A 12,130-nucleotide genomic window follows, 5' to 3' on the forward strand; every position below is an offset into this window, starting at 1 on the left:
AAGCACTGGAACAGGCTGCCCAGGGCAGTGGTGGCGTCACCTTCTCTGGGGAAGGTATTAAAAGATACCACAGAATCACAGAATCCCGAGGGTCGGAAGGGACCTCAAAAGATCATCTAGTCCAACCCCCCTGCAAGAGCAGGGTAACCTAGAGTACATCACACAGGAACTTGTCCAGCTGGGCCTGGAATATCTCCAATGTAGGAGACTCTACAACCCCCCTGGGCAACCTGTTCCAGTGCTCTGTCACTCTCACAGTAAAGAAGTTTTTCCTGATGTTCACGTGGAACCTCTTATGCTCCAGTTTACACCCATTACCCCTTGTTCTATCACTGGACATCACTGAGAAAAACCTACCTCCGTCATCCTGACACTCACCCTTTACATATTTGTAAACATTGATGAGGTCACCCCTCAGTCTCCTCTTCTCCAAGCTTAAGAGACCCAGCTCCCGCAGCCTCTCCTCATAAGGGAGATGTTCCACTCCCTTAATCATCTTTGTGGCTCTGTGCTGGACTCTTTCAAGCATTCCCTGTCCTCCTTGAACTGAGGGGCCCAGAACTGGACACAATATTCCAGATGCGGATATGTGGATGTGGCTTTCTGGGATATGGTTTAGTGGTGGCCTTGGCAGTGCTGGGTTTATGGTTGAACACGGTGATCTTAAAGATCTTTTTAACCTAAACAATTCTATGACTGGACATTAGTGAGCTTCTAAGACAGCTTTGTTTTGTCTTGGTTGTTTTCTCTGTAATCGCATTGTGTGTTCTGATAAATGCCATGCTGAAACAGGTGAATATGAATTTATAGAACTTATAGTGAAAGTTGCATGTTTGGCTTTACATTTGCATTCTTAACTTTGCTGTAAACTATCGTGCTACTTCACAGTATGTTTCTTTTTCCTATTGAAGGAAAACAATACTGGTATTTAAATAGTTGCTGTCCTCTTTTTTCCCTTCTTTCTAGCCAAAGATACTTGTTTCTCTCTCTTACAAAACTTTATATTACAGTTAGAACAGGAACAGTCACAGAAAGCCTTCAAAATCTGGCCTGTAGAATTAGGTTTGCATTGAATGATGGTTTTCAAGGTGTTTCACCTGCTTTAACTCCTTTGATTTTTGGCTTATGATATTTTGATTAGAATTGTGCATCTGATGAAGCGTGCTTGAGACCTGGAATGAAAATATGATTAAGAGAAGAGTCTTGTCACTGATACAGCTGAAGTAATTTGGATAGATCTTACACTCACTCTCTTTATCATATGCTCTAATCTTTAGGGAAAAATGAAGAATCTTTACAGATTCTTTTCAGGAAAAGGCATTTCTTCAGATGTTTTAATGGTCTTTTTCTTAAGCTTTTGATCGTTCCTGTTGCTTTTGTACCTTGCTTTCTGCACAACTCCCTTGAACTGCAGTTCTCAGTCTGGAGGTAGTGATTCTACTGAGGACTCCTTAATGCTGCATAGAGCAGGGAAGTTACTTCAGATGTCTGTCAGTATATTCCTGTACAATAAGCTGTTAATTTCAAAGGTTTGGGATGATAAATTATTGGAACACCTATTTAGCCTTTAACCTACAGTGTTTTCTGGATATACTTTCATGGAATTACTTCCCGAGCAATATCTTATTGCAGTGCTCTTCAAATAAATAAAGGAGTAGGTAATGACACTCTGATTCTCACCTTTGTACTGCGAAAGCTTGAAATGCTGTCACCCATTGCTGGTCATCGTCTTTGGGAGAGGAGGGCAGTAGAAGCCATCTAGTTCTGCTGTGGTTTACTCTGCCTGATCATTTGAGAGAAACACCTTTCTGGCCACCTTGTACAGACAAACTCACCTACTGAAGGATCTTCTCTGTTCTGGCTATTACGCAGAAAGACAAACCCAGATCTACATGTAATTATTTTATGTGTCTTCCAGGAGGTAAAAGCCATTAGACTGTTAACATTTCAGTGAGCAGCAGAGTTGGAGCCCTACTTTGTTTTCCTTTTCTAATGTAAATTCCCTGCTGTATTCAAAAGAGTAAGTTTTTTTTAAATTTCATTTAAAAATCACAAACTGATCGCTTACTCTGGACATAGTGTTCATTTGCCAAATGAGTTTGAATTCTGCTGTGGCTGAGCAGACCTGCCTAATAGAAATCAGAGCTTTCTCTTGTGAAAAATAACATTTTGCATGACACCAGAGTAGAACCATTGAGACCTCAGAGAAGATGGTGTGTAAGGTTGTTCCAGAGATGAGCATTATGTTCACTTCACAAAACAAGAAGCTATTGGAAAGAAATGAATTGACTTGCTGGAAGGTGAGGCAGTAAATCAGTATGCAAATAGAAAGGTTCCAGTACTTGAGTTATTTTTTTTCTTGACAGATATAATCACTACAGAGACTCAACACCTGGTTTCAGCTCATCTCTTTCTATTACTTGTCTTTAGTAGGTGATGATGCAACTCAGGCCCTGTGGAGCGCTGAACAGCGTAAGAAGCTTTTAGATCCTATGCCAGAATCATTGACTGCTTCTCCCTATTTCCATATGGAGACTGACCCTCTGCCTGTCATGGAGCTTGAGAAAGATGTTGAGCTAGGTGGGTATGGCAGGACCACAGTGCAGGGGATCTATTTGTGTTCTACTTGCTTTGAAATATACTTCACCCTCACTCATTTTGTGTGGTGTAGATAGGGAATAACTTGAGCATCCTGGGTACGTGTGTCTACTGTGACAACTCATGAATGTAAACTTTCATAACAGGGAATGACACATACTGCATCAAGTGGGAATATTGGACCAAGGAAGAAAACAAGATGTTTTTTGCCATTCCAGCTAACATTCCCCAGTTGGATGCAAAGGGATTTGCAATAAAGGTAACACATGATGGTGTTATACAAGGAGTGTGAAATGTTAAAATCTCCTCAGCCAATAGAAAGTAAAATGTAGCAAGTTTTATCTTGATTTCTGAATTCCATGCATGAAACTTGTTACTTCAAGTCCTCTTTCTCATTGTTCATGTAGATTAAAAATTTCTGACTGTGGAAAATGTCATCTTTAGTAAAGTGAGGAGGAAAAAAAGAAGAATATGAAGATGAGCAATTTTCACTTTATTCCAAAAATAACTGTTCTTCTTCTGTGCCTTCCTCTAGGTGTATTCTCAGCCCATACCTTGGGATTTTTATATCACCCTTCAGTTACAGGAGCGTTTGAATGCTGACTTTGACCAGAACTTCAGTGAGAACTGCTGCTGTTACCTCTTCCAGGATGGCTGTGCTGTTTTGCACGGGGATATCAATCGCTTCACACTTGGGGTCAGTACAGCCAAAGAAAGTGTAGCTGTAGATGATGTGAACTCTTGCATAGGTACCATTAGTGAGTTGTTAGTCATTATGCTTATTGCTGAAGATGGGTTTAATACTGCAGTCTAGATCCTCTGGCTTGCGCTTTATATACAAATTAGGAGTGTCCGTTATAGCCTTAGTTGGAGCTGGTTTTGCATTCATGGATCCTGTGCTTCCGACACAAACCTGAACCAATTTTTCATGTTTTCTTTATTCATGAGTGATAAATAACCTGAGCCAAGAACCACATGTTGTTTCACAACAGTAGTTGCGCCTAAAACTCTTGTTTAACTTGACATTTATCAGTGACTTACTATAGTCTGCTATAGTAAGGTCATAGTGTCTTGCTGAAGGATTTACATTTTAAATAAAGCAGGGATATTTTGAGTTGTTGCATATAAGTAGGATACAAATTAAATAGTGAATTCAGCCTCCTCTTGATCTTTTGTCCACTTCTGAATGATAGTGAGCTCATTCTGCTTCTAATTCTGGCTGGGCTGATCATAGGCGAAATCTGATTATATTGAATTCAGGATAGGACTGTTATCTCTGTACAGATGAGTAAGAGGAAAAAAGGTGAGCTATAAATATTTCATTTCATTTCATCTAAGGCATAATGGATACATGTTTATTCCTTCCTTTCAGGATGTTATCCGTGGCTCTAAGACCATCACAGAGGAAGTTATCCTACTGGTTGTTTATAATCTTCTTGGTGTGGTAGAGAAGCTCCACAATGCAGAGGTTGTCCATGGAGATCTGAATCCAGATGTGTTCTTTCTGGGAGACAGGTTTGTCTCTTTGAATGAATATGGGAGGAGATATAATACTTTTGCTACTTACTGCTCTTGTGCTTTTGTAACTTCCCCTATTTAGCTGGAGAACTGGTATTGCAGACCAGGGGTTTTAGGCTACAGTGTGTCCTGAAGACAGTGAAAACACTTTGCTTAGGAATTAACCTTTCTTGTTTATTTCTGTGGAAATAGTACACAGTGATGCTGGAAAACTTACCCTAAGAAAATGGTTTTGCTGTTGCCTCTGTTCTCAAGTCTCTACTTTAGCAATGTACTGGATATTGGTAAATAACTTCCCTTCTGGGTTTATGTAGCTGAAACCCAGGAGATTAGAAGACAAAAGGCAGGTGGGCCTGGAATATCCAGGCACTCTCTGCAGCAGATCACTCACCCTCCACTACAGTGCAGCTTGTGACATGATGCACAGATCTAGCTTTCTTCTCCAATGAATTTCCCATAGTATGTTGTTGAAGTCACACATCCCTTGGAATGTGATCTGTGAACTGAGTGTGGGAAGACAGGAACTTTCAATGTCTAATGATTCAAATAGAATTTCATTAGAAGAAATTCATTGTTCTTAGCCTTCACTGATAGATTAAAAATAGCTATTAACTTGAAATTACAGTCATCTAACATGTATTGCCAATATATTCTATTATAATGTATTTTATTTATATAATTCATTATATATATGAAATATATATACTATATATAAAATTAATTTATAAATTACACACATGTACTATTGAAGTTCTAATACTTTCTTCCCACACCCCGATGGACTGTCTTGCACACCCCTCAGGGTCCTCTTTTGGAAGTCACTGATCTAACAGTGGCTGATGGGCTTGGATACTTCCTGCTGGATTTCTGTGGTGAATACAAACCAAACTAAACTGCAAAAAGGGAGGATAATGCATAAGCTATCCTGGGACAAGTGCATAGTGTAAGTGCAGCGCACTGTCATCATACAGATCACACAATACCATACAGATACTCCTCGCTGCCCTTCCTGTTTGTCCTTAGAGTGGGGACTAACGAAGGTTTATAAAAGTATTATGAAGCTTAGTTCTTTCTCGTATAAGTATTCTGAGATCTTGAAGGAGAGGGAGAGATGCTAAAGTTATGCTATTCTGTTCTGCCAACCAAGTTTTGGATAACTGACATGTCAAAACAGCATTATCCTTAACCTTTTAATGCTTCCCCATTGCTTACTCTGTGTCCTGGGTTCAGCAGTAGCAGTCATTTTTTCTCCTCCCTAGTAGCTGGTGCAGCGCTGTGGTTTTGACTTTCAGCCTGGGAACAGCGCTGATAACACCAATGGTTTTTGTTACTGCTCAAATATTTAGTCTGACCAAGGACTTTGTGAGTCTCATGCTCTGCCAGGGAGGAGGGGAGCCGGGAGGAAGCAGAGATAGGACACCTGACCCAAACTAACCAAAGAGGTATTCCATACCACAGCACATCATGCCCAGGATGTAACTGAGAGTTACTCGGAAGGGCTGGTTCACTGCTCGGTTTGGCTGGTTATCGATGGGTGGTATTGTATTGTCTTCCCTTGTTATTTCCCTTATTATTGGTGGTAGCAGCAGTGGTTTGTGTTATACCTTAGTTATGGGACTGTTCTTATCTCAACCACTTGGGAGTTACATTCTTTCGATTGTCCTCCCCATCCCTCTGGGAGCAGGGGGGTAAGAAGGGGGGCAGTGAGCGAGCGGGCTGCATGGATCTGAGTTACTGACTGCACTTAAACCATGACAGAGATACTGGTATGATCTCTAAGCTTCAGGCTGCCAGCTGGTTCTTCCCCATCCAGGGGTAGTCCCTTCAGCAGTAGTTCTTAAGCTAACCATCAGAGGGGAGCATTGACATGGCTAAGCCTCACCTGCACTACATTCACATTTCATTTCATAAACTTTGTTAGGTTGTCTTAAGCTTCATTTGCTCCCTCTGCTCAGGATCTGTGATCCATTTGCTAATGAAGAGATGATGAGAGCTCTGAAGATAGTGGATTTCTCTCACAGTCTGGATTTGAGATTGCAGTCTCAAGTAAGCTTGCCCAACAGCTTTCCCGTATCCCAGACTCCTCATGGACAACAGCTTCTGGCAAAATGTCCATCTCTATACCAGGTGAGTTTGTACTTAGCAGGACTTCTTAGTTTCTGTGTTTCCTTTACAAAATCTCTTTATTTTCTTAAGTTATATTTTGCAAGTGCTGTGGAAAGCTCTGACCAATAAATATTGAATAAAGAAAAATGCTTGTTTGTTGTGATTGCAGGTAGACTTGGTTGCCATTGCAGATATAGTCCATTTGATGCTGTTTGGGGATCATATCCAGGTCTATCAAGAGGATTCCATCTGGAAAATCAGCCAAAATGTATCCAAGTAAGTCCTTTATCAGAGGAGGCTGCTGGTAAAGAGACTTCAAACTTCTTTCGCTTCCTTTACAAAGCTTAGAACTCTGAACTTAGTGCTGTTGTTACCAAAAGCATTAGTTTTGTGGGGAGTGAAAATTTGAAGCTAATGGATGTGTTCGTTGTATAGTAGCTTTAGTGCTGTGTGGGAGACAATTTTAAGCTGACTCTGGCCTAACAGTCTAGGTAATACTACTTTGCTTTTTCTATCCTTTCAGACCAGACTGCTCTAGTCTGGTTTCACTTGTTAGACCAAGCTTGGAGAAGTTTCTAAGTGGGTGGATGGTGAGGAGGAAAAAATTACATGAGCATGTTGCTTTAGAAATGGAGATTACTTTGTGTTCCTGCTTTTTTCAGTCTAGGCTATGTTGAAGGCCTACTAAGACTGATGCTATGGTTCAGTCTGTAACACTTGCAGGAACAGCATACATGCACAAGAAGGAAAATAATTTAAATACTTGTGTAATTTAAGATGCATGTGCAAGAAACTTCTTTTTGGAAGCTGCTCTTTAGCCTCGGGTATTAATTTCTGCTGCTCTCTCTTAGCCACATGTTTTGGCTCTAAGGCTACTCTGTCTTCATCTTACCTTTGTTTGTTCTTAGATGAAACACTTGTTCATTTTGTTAGTCACATCCTGCAGAATTTTCTGCCTTTAGGTTTCATAAGGATTTTCCAGAACACTCTCTTCATTCCAGAAGCTACTTGATGCATATCTGCATTTAGGTATATTCACATACCATGGTACCTCAGCTACACTCACTGTGTGGATGTACTTCTATAACCATTGCTTGAAGAAAGCCTACAGTCAGGGGGTTATCTGGTTCCCCACCAACCTGCACTGCTTCCACCTCCTAGTTTGTTGCATTCAACCTCTGAAGAAATATCTCATCTTCTTAAACTGTGCACAGGGGGAAAATGCTTTCTTCTTTACTGGCCATGTATTTTTCTACTACAACCAGTAGTTACAAGGGTCTAGTAGGCTTCTGCTGCGTACTAACTACACGTGCTGTACTGTACCTGGTAGCTTTTGGTTTTAATTCCATTCAACTTACAGAACTAAACTGTGAAGAACAACATCACCAAGAGATGAATGTCAATGATGTAGAGGTTGGCAGTAAATATGTATTTTATGCCACCTTTGTTTTAGAAATACTAAAGAAAAGGCAACTAAACCATTGATGGAGACTAATGGATCATGGTAGTAGGTGACTCTTTGAAAGGCACTTTGAAAGGCTTTTGTTCTCTATTGACAGATAAACATTCTATATCTCTGAGCTATGTAAATCTGACCTGCACTGAAAAATAAGACTCCTGTTTATTAATTTTCATCAGAACATGATCTGATGTTAATTATACTTGGGTTAGAGGGGCAGGTTTCTGTTAAGAGTTGCCTTTTATTTTAAATACTATTTATTTAATTCTACAAGTGATTACATTGAGCTGCTGCAGATCAAGCCACACAGGGCCTGAATTGAGAAGGAGCAGGCTGTAAGGGGACCTGATCAGGATGTGGGTATGGGAAAAATAGCCTGGATAACTGGAGCAGGAAGAGCTGAGTAGCATGTATAGTAAGTCTGAGTTTGGAAGGACAGGGGAGGGGTCAGTTGGAAAGGAATTCCAATCCAAGCTGGTGACACTGGATTGAAAGGAGTAGGAGTCTGGGTATGGGTAGAACTTCGATGGAGACTTGGGTAGAAGGGGAGTAAGACCTGAGAAGGGCTTTGGAAGCCTAAGGAGGAAGAAAGCAGAGCCTGGGCATGGGTTCTGTGTGGCTGGAACCAGGCTCTAATGGCTTGTTGCTTCTTTCAGTACATCAGTGGGGACTGGAGTACCTCCCATATGAAGATAGGCTGAGAAAGTTGGGGCTGTTCAGCCTGGAGAAGAGAAGGCTGCGTGGAGACCTCATAGCAGCCTTCCAGTATCTGAAGGGGGGGCTATGAGGAGGGGGGGGCTATGAGGATGCTGGGGATGGACTATTCATTAGGGACTGGAATGACAGGACAAGGGGTAACGGGTTCAAACTTTAACAGGGGACGTTTAGATTGGATCTAAGGAAGAAATTCTTTACTGAGAGGGTGGTGAGGCACTGGAATGGGTTGCCCAGGGAGGTTGTGAATGCTCCATCCCTGGCGCGGTGTTCAAGGCCAGGTTGGACAGAGCCTTGGGTGGCATGGTTTAGTGTGGGGTGTCCCTGCCCATGGCAGGGGGGTTGGAACTGGATGATCTTAAGGTCCTTTCCAACCCTAACTATTCTGATTCTATGATAAGTGTGTAACATTGCTTTGGAGTTGAGAGTACAAATCAGGAATTTCCATTTTCCATCCTGTCGTCTTCTTCACTTCTGAAGGCATGATAGGCTTAATATTCATCTTCTGTACTTCTTTTTCAATATCAGGAAATCCAAGACCTGCTTATACAGGTGCTTTAATTACATGTTGTACTGAAGTATTATATCAGTATAAAAGGGGCATTTCTTTACATGAGAGTAAGTTATTTGCACTGAATCCTTTTTCCCTTCACACACAGATCTTTCAGTGTGTGTGTCTCTTATTAAATTACATTTCCTCCAGTCAATTTGAAGCTTTCAATAAACTCTCAACCTCTGACAAGCAAGTTCCCTGCTGCAGGAATCTTCATCCCCCAAAAGGGGCTGCACAATGAAGCACTACCCTGTGAGAAGAGCCAGCTGATGGATAATACTCTTGTGCTTTGTCCTTTCTGTAGAGTGACACTTGCAACACCTGCAGAGACACAGGACACTTTCCTGTTGCTTCTAGTAATTCTACTTCTGTCTGTAAAGCTCATGATACTAATATCCCTTTTGCTAAAAGTGTTCTCCAAGTGGCTTGTAAAGTGGTTTGGGGTATTTTTTGTTTCTTTAGGAGTTGGTTTGGGTTTGTTGAGGGTTGCATTGACGAGATAACTCTCTTAAAAGAATGGTATGAGAGTTTAGGCAGTGACAAGCAGGAAGAAGGCTTCTTGCTAGAAGGTTGACTGGTGTCAAATGTCACAACCACAACCACCTTATGTTAGGAAAGCTTTACAAAAGAGCCTTAATTATTTTTAAGCATTAAGCACATTTAAAGATGGAAGAATGACTGGTAGAGCCACTAATTTTACCACCAGTTCAACAGAATCCCAAAACAGTGGAAATTGCAAGGCAAAACAGGGAATAGTTCTTTTAAAGGCACTCAATAAAGCAGAATCCATTGATGGAATGAATGCAAACACTTACGCACTGTAGTAAGTACTCCTGGAAAGGCAGAATGTGAATTATGATCAAGTTTCTCTTTTCATCTTTAAGCATTACTGTAAGGTTGACACCCTGTTTTTCAAGGGAGGAGGTTTTAGCATGTTGCCATTATTAAAGAAAGCATTTGGAGGTTTTTCAGCTCCAGAAGTGTTTTTATTTTCACTATAGTATTTAGGGAAACTTCATCTGTGGAGTACTATATAGAAGCTGTGTTTGAAGTTTTAGGACTCCTTTTGTCACTCATAACTCCTAAAGCATCTTTACCTACCTTTAACTTCCTCTGCTGTGCCTCTTACTTGTCTAAGTCCATGAGGAAAAATGGCCTCAAGTCCTGTATATTCTTAGTTTCTTGGTTAGGTTCTATATGACTTCATCATTCTCTAAAACATGAGAGTTTAATAGTCCAGGCCAGATTCCTTCTGAGACTGTGGCTGCTGCTGTGTCTGTGAGTCACACAGCAGAGGCAGATAACTTCTTCAGAAGCCACTGTGACTCCTAGCTTGAGGGAGGAAAGTGCTACAGTAGTCAGCAGCAGTGTGGTCTATGGACTTCAGTGTGAGACTGAAGAACAAAGGGTTAGCTCTGATATCACTTTTCTGATACTTTTCATACTGTAATGAGTCACTTAACCTTTTTATTCCTGTTGTGTGGGTATATGGGAGAGGGGATTTATTACTGTTAATTGCCTTTGAAATGTTATCTCTATGAGAGCTCTGGCAGATGGAAGGCAGGGAATAAAGACAGTAAAACTGGATGTAAACCCCTTTTCTTTCTTGTTTTCTCTCACAGCTTTCCTTTAATATTGACCTATGAACTTAGCTTGCAAATGGGGGAATAAGAGGTACCTCTATGCCTTATTCATGAAAGGAGTCTCCCAACTTTGTTGGTTCAAAAAGTGCTCTTGATAACTCCTCTTAATTTAAAGTATGGAAGATAATGGTCAGGTACACTAGAAGAGGCAACCAAAACCACATGTTTTGATATCCCTGTGGCACAACCCACCTTGTTACTATCCAGAATCCTACTGGAGAAAGAGAAAGGGGCCTACATGTATAAACTTACCAACACATTCCTGGTTTTCCTTTACATTTACTCATGTGAGTGAAATTATTATTTCAGCTTTCCTTCTCCCAGGGTATTTAGCTCTGAATATAAATGGAAACCTTGACATGTGTCATCCTGTTTCACTGCTCTGTTTGTTTTAGGACTTTTGACAGTGATTTCTGGAGTAAACTTTTGGGAAGAATTGTGAATGCAGATGGTAAGTCCACAGTGCCTCTTCTGAGGGCGTTAAGAGAGGAAATAAGTGACATGTTTGACAGTAGCTTCCAAGGACGACTTTGTGAATCCTTAGCTGAACTGGGAGAAACTCTTGGAGAACTTCCTGGGATTTCCTAGAGGTCAAATCCATTTTGTGTTAGAGAGGAATTTGTTGTTAACTTCTTATTTATTTTCTTCCAAGCATGAACAGTGATTGTAGCTGGCTCTGCAATGCTTCACATTGAACATGCTATAGACTGTTGATGTTGCATTAGTGCACAGATAACCTCCTAAGCCTGCTATGTGAACTGGTCCATGTCTGACCAGTTTGCCAGAGAAAACTGGTTGTCACAACTGCCCCCTCCCCTTTCTGTATAGTGTAAGAATGTGTTTAATACCTGTTCACACCCCAATCTCTGAAATGTCTTTGCCTATGTTTAGTTGGTCTTTTAATTTGTGTTTTTATAAATAAAATTGTATTGTAATTGTAACTCTGTCATATTAAATGTTCCTGTGAGTTGATCTCAAAGTTTTAATGTCTATGCTGGAGTGCTTCTGCCTGACTGGGAATTGGTTGTGGCTGCTGGATACAAATTTGGTGGCTGCTTTCCAAACCACACAGGACTTCCTGGACACTTGAAGACAACTTGAGTGATTCTACTTGGGATATGCTCTCATGGATGATTAAAAGTAGATTGTCATGAGTGAAAAGGATGTATACTGAAATATTTGCTTCTCAGTGCAAGTATTCTATTTACTTTTGCACAGGCTGCCCTTCCTGACTGGATTGAGCATCTTTCACAGATCTCAAGTCTAAATCTGTTTGCAGGTTTTGTGGATAGATCTTTGTGTTAACCTTTTAGGCACTGTATTATTGAAATCAAAACAAAAGCTCCATGTTATTCAAGAGAACAGAATTTACAGGATCCAAACCCAAGATGCTACATACCTTGAGTGTAGAAGAACTTCTTGGACTTGGGATTTACTTCCTCACAACTTCTCCCATGCATCAAAATGAGAGTAGAAAAGTTCATCACTAGTAACGTCTTGTGCCTATGAAACTAAACTGGCTGTAAGTGTGTTTTCTTT

General features: G+C 40.7%; 1 protein-coding gene across 1 annotated transcript in view; it reads left to right on the top strand.

Moving 5' to 3' along the window:
- Positions 1-11,324, top strand: part of BUB1B (BUB1 mitotic checkpoint serine/threonine kinase B) — a 30,872-nt gene extending 19,548 nt beyond the window's left edge. Inside the window, exons 17-23 of the mRNA XM_080619645.1 lie at positions 2,434-2,580; positions 2,745-2,857; positions 3,134-3,295; positions 3,971-4,113; positions 6,072-6,243; positions 6,392-6,498; positions 10,987-11,324. Coding sequence (XP_080475771.1) covers positions 2,434-2,580; positions 2,745-2,857; positions 3,134-3,295; positions 3,971-4,113; positions 6,072-6,243; positions 6,392-6,498; positions 10,987-11,179 — 1,037 coding nt within the window. The 3' untranslated portion in view covers positions 11,180-11,324. The remainder of the gene's footprint in view (positions 1-2,433; positions 2,581-2,744; positions 2,858-3,133; positions 3,296-3,970; positions 4,114-6,071; positions 6,244-6,391; positions 6,499-10,986) is intronic.
- The last annotated feature ends 806 nt before the right edge of the window (positions 11,325-12,130 follow it).

Source organism: Psittacula echo (genome assembly GCF_963264785.1).
Source record: "Psittacula echo genome assembly, chromosome: 5".
NCBI lineage: Eukaryota > Metazoa > Chordata > Aves > Psittaciformes > Psittacidae > Psittacula > Psittacula echo.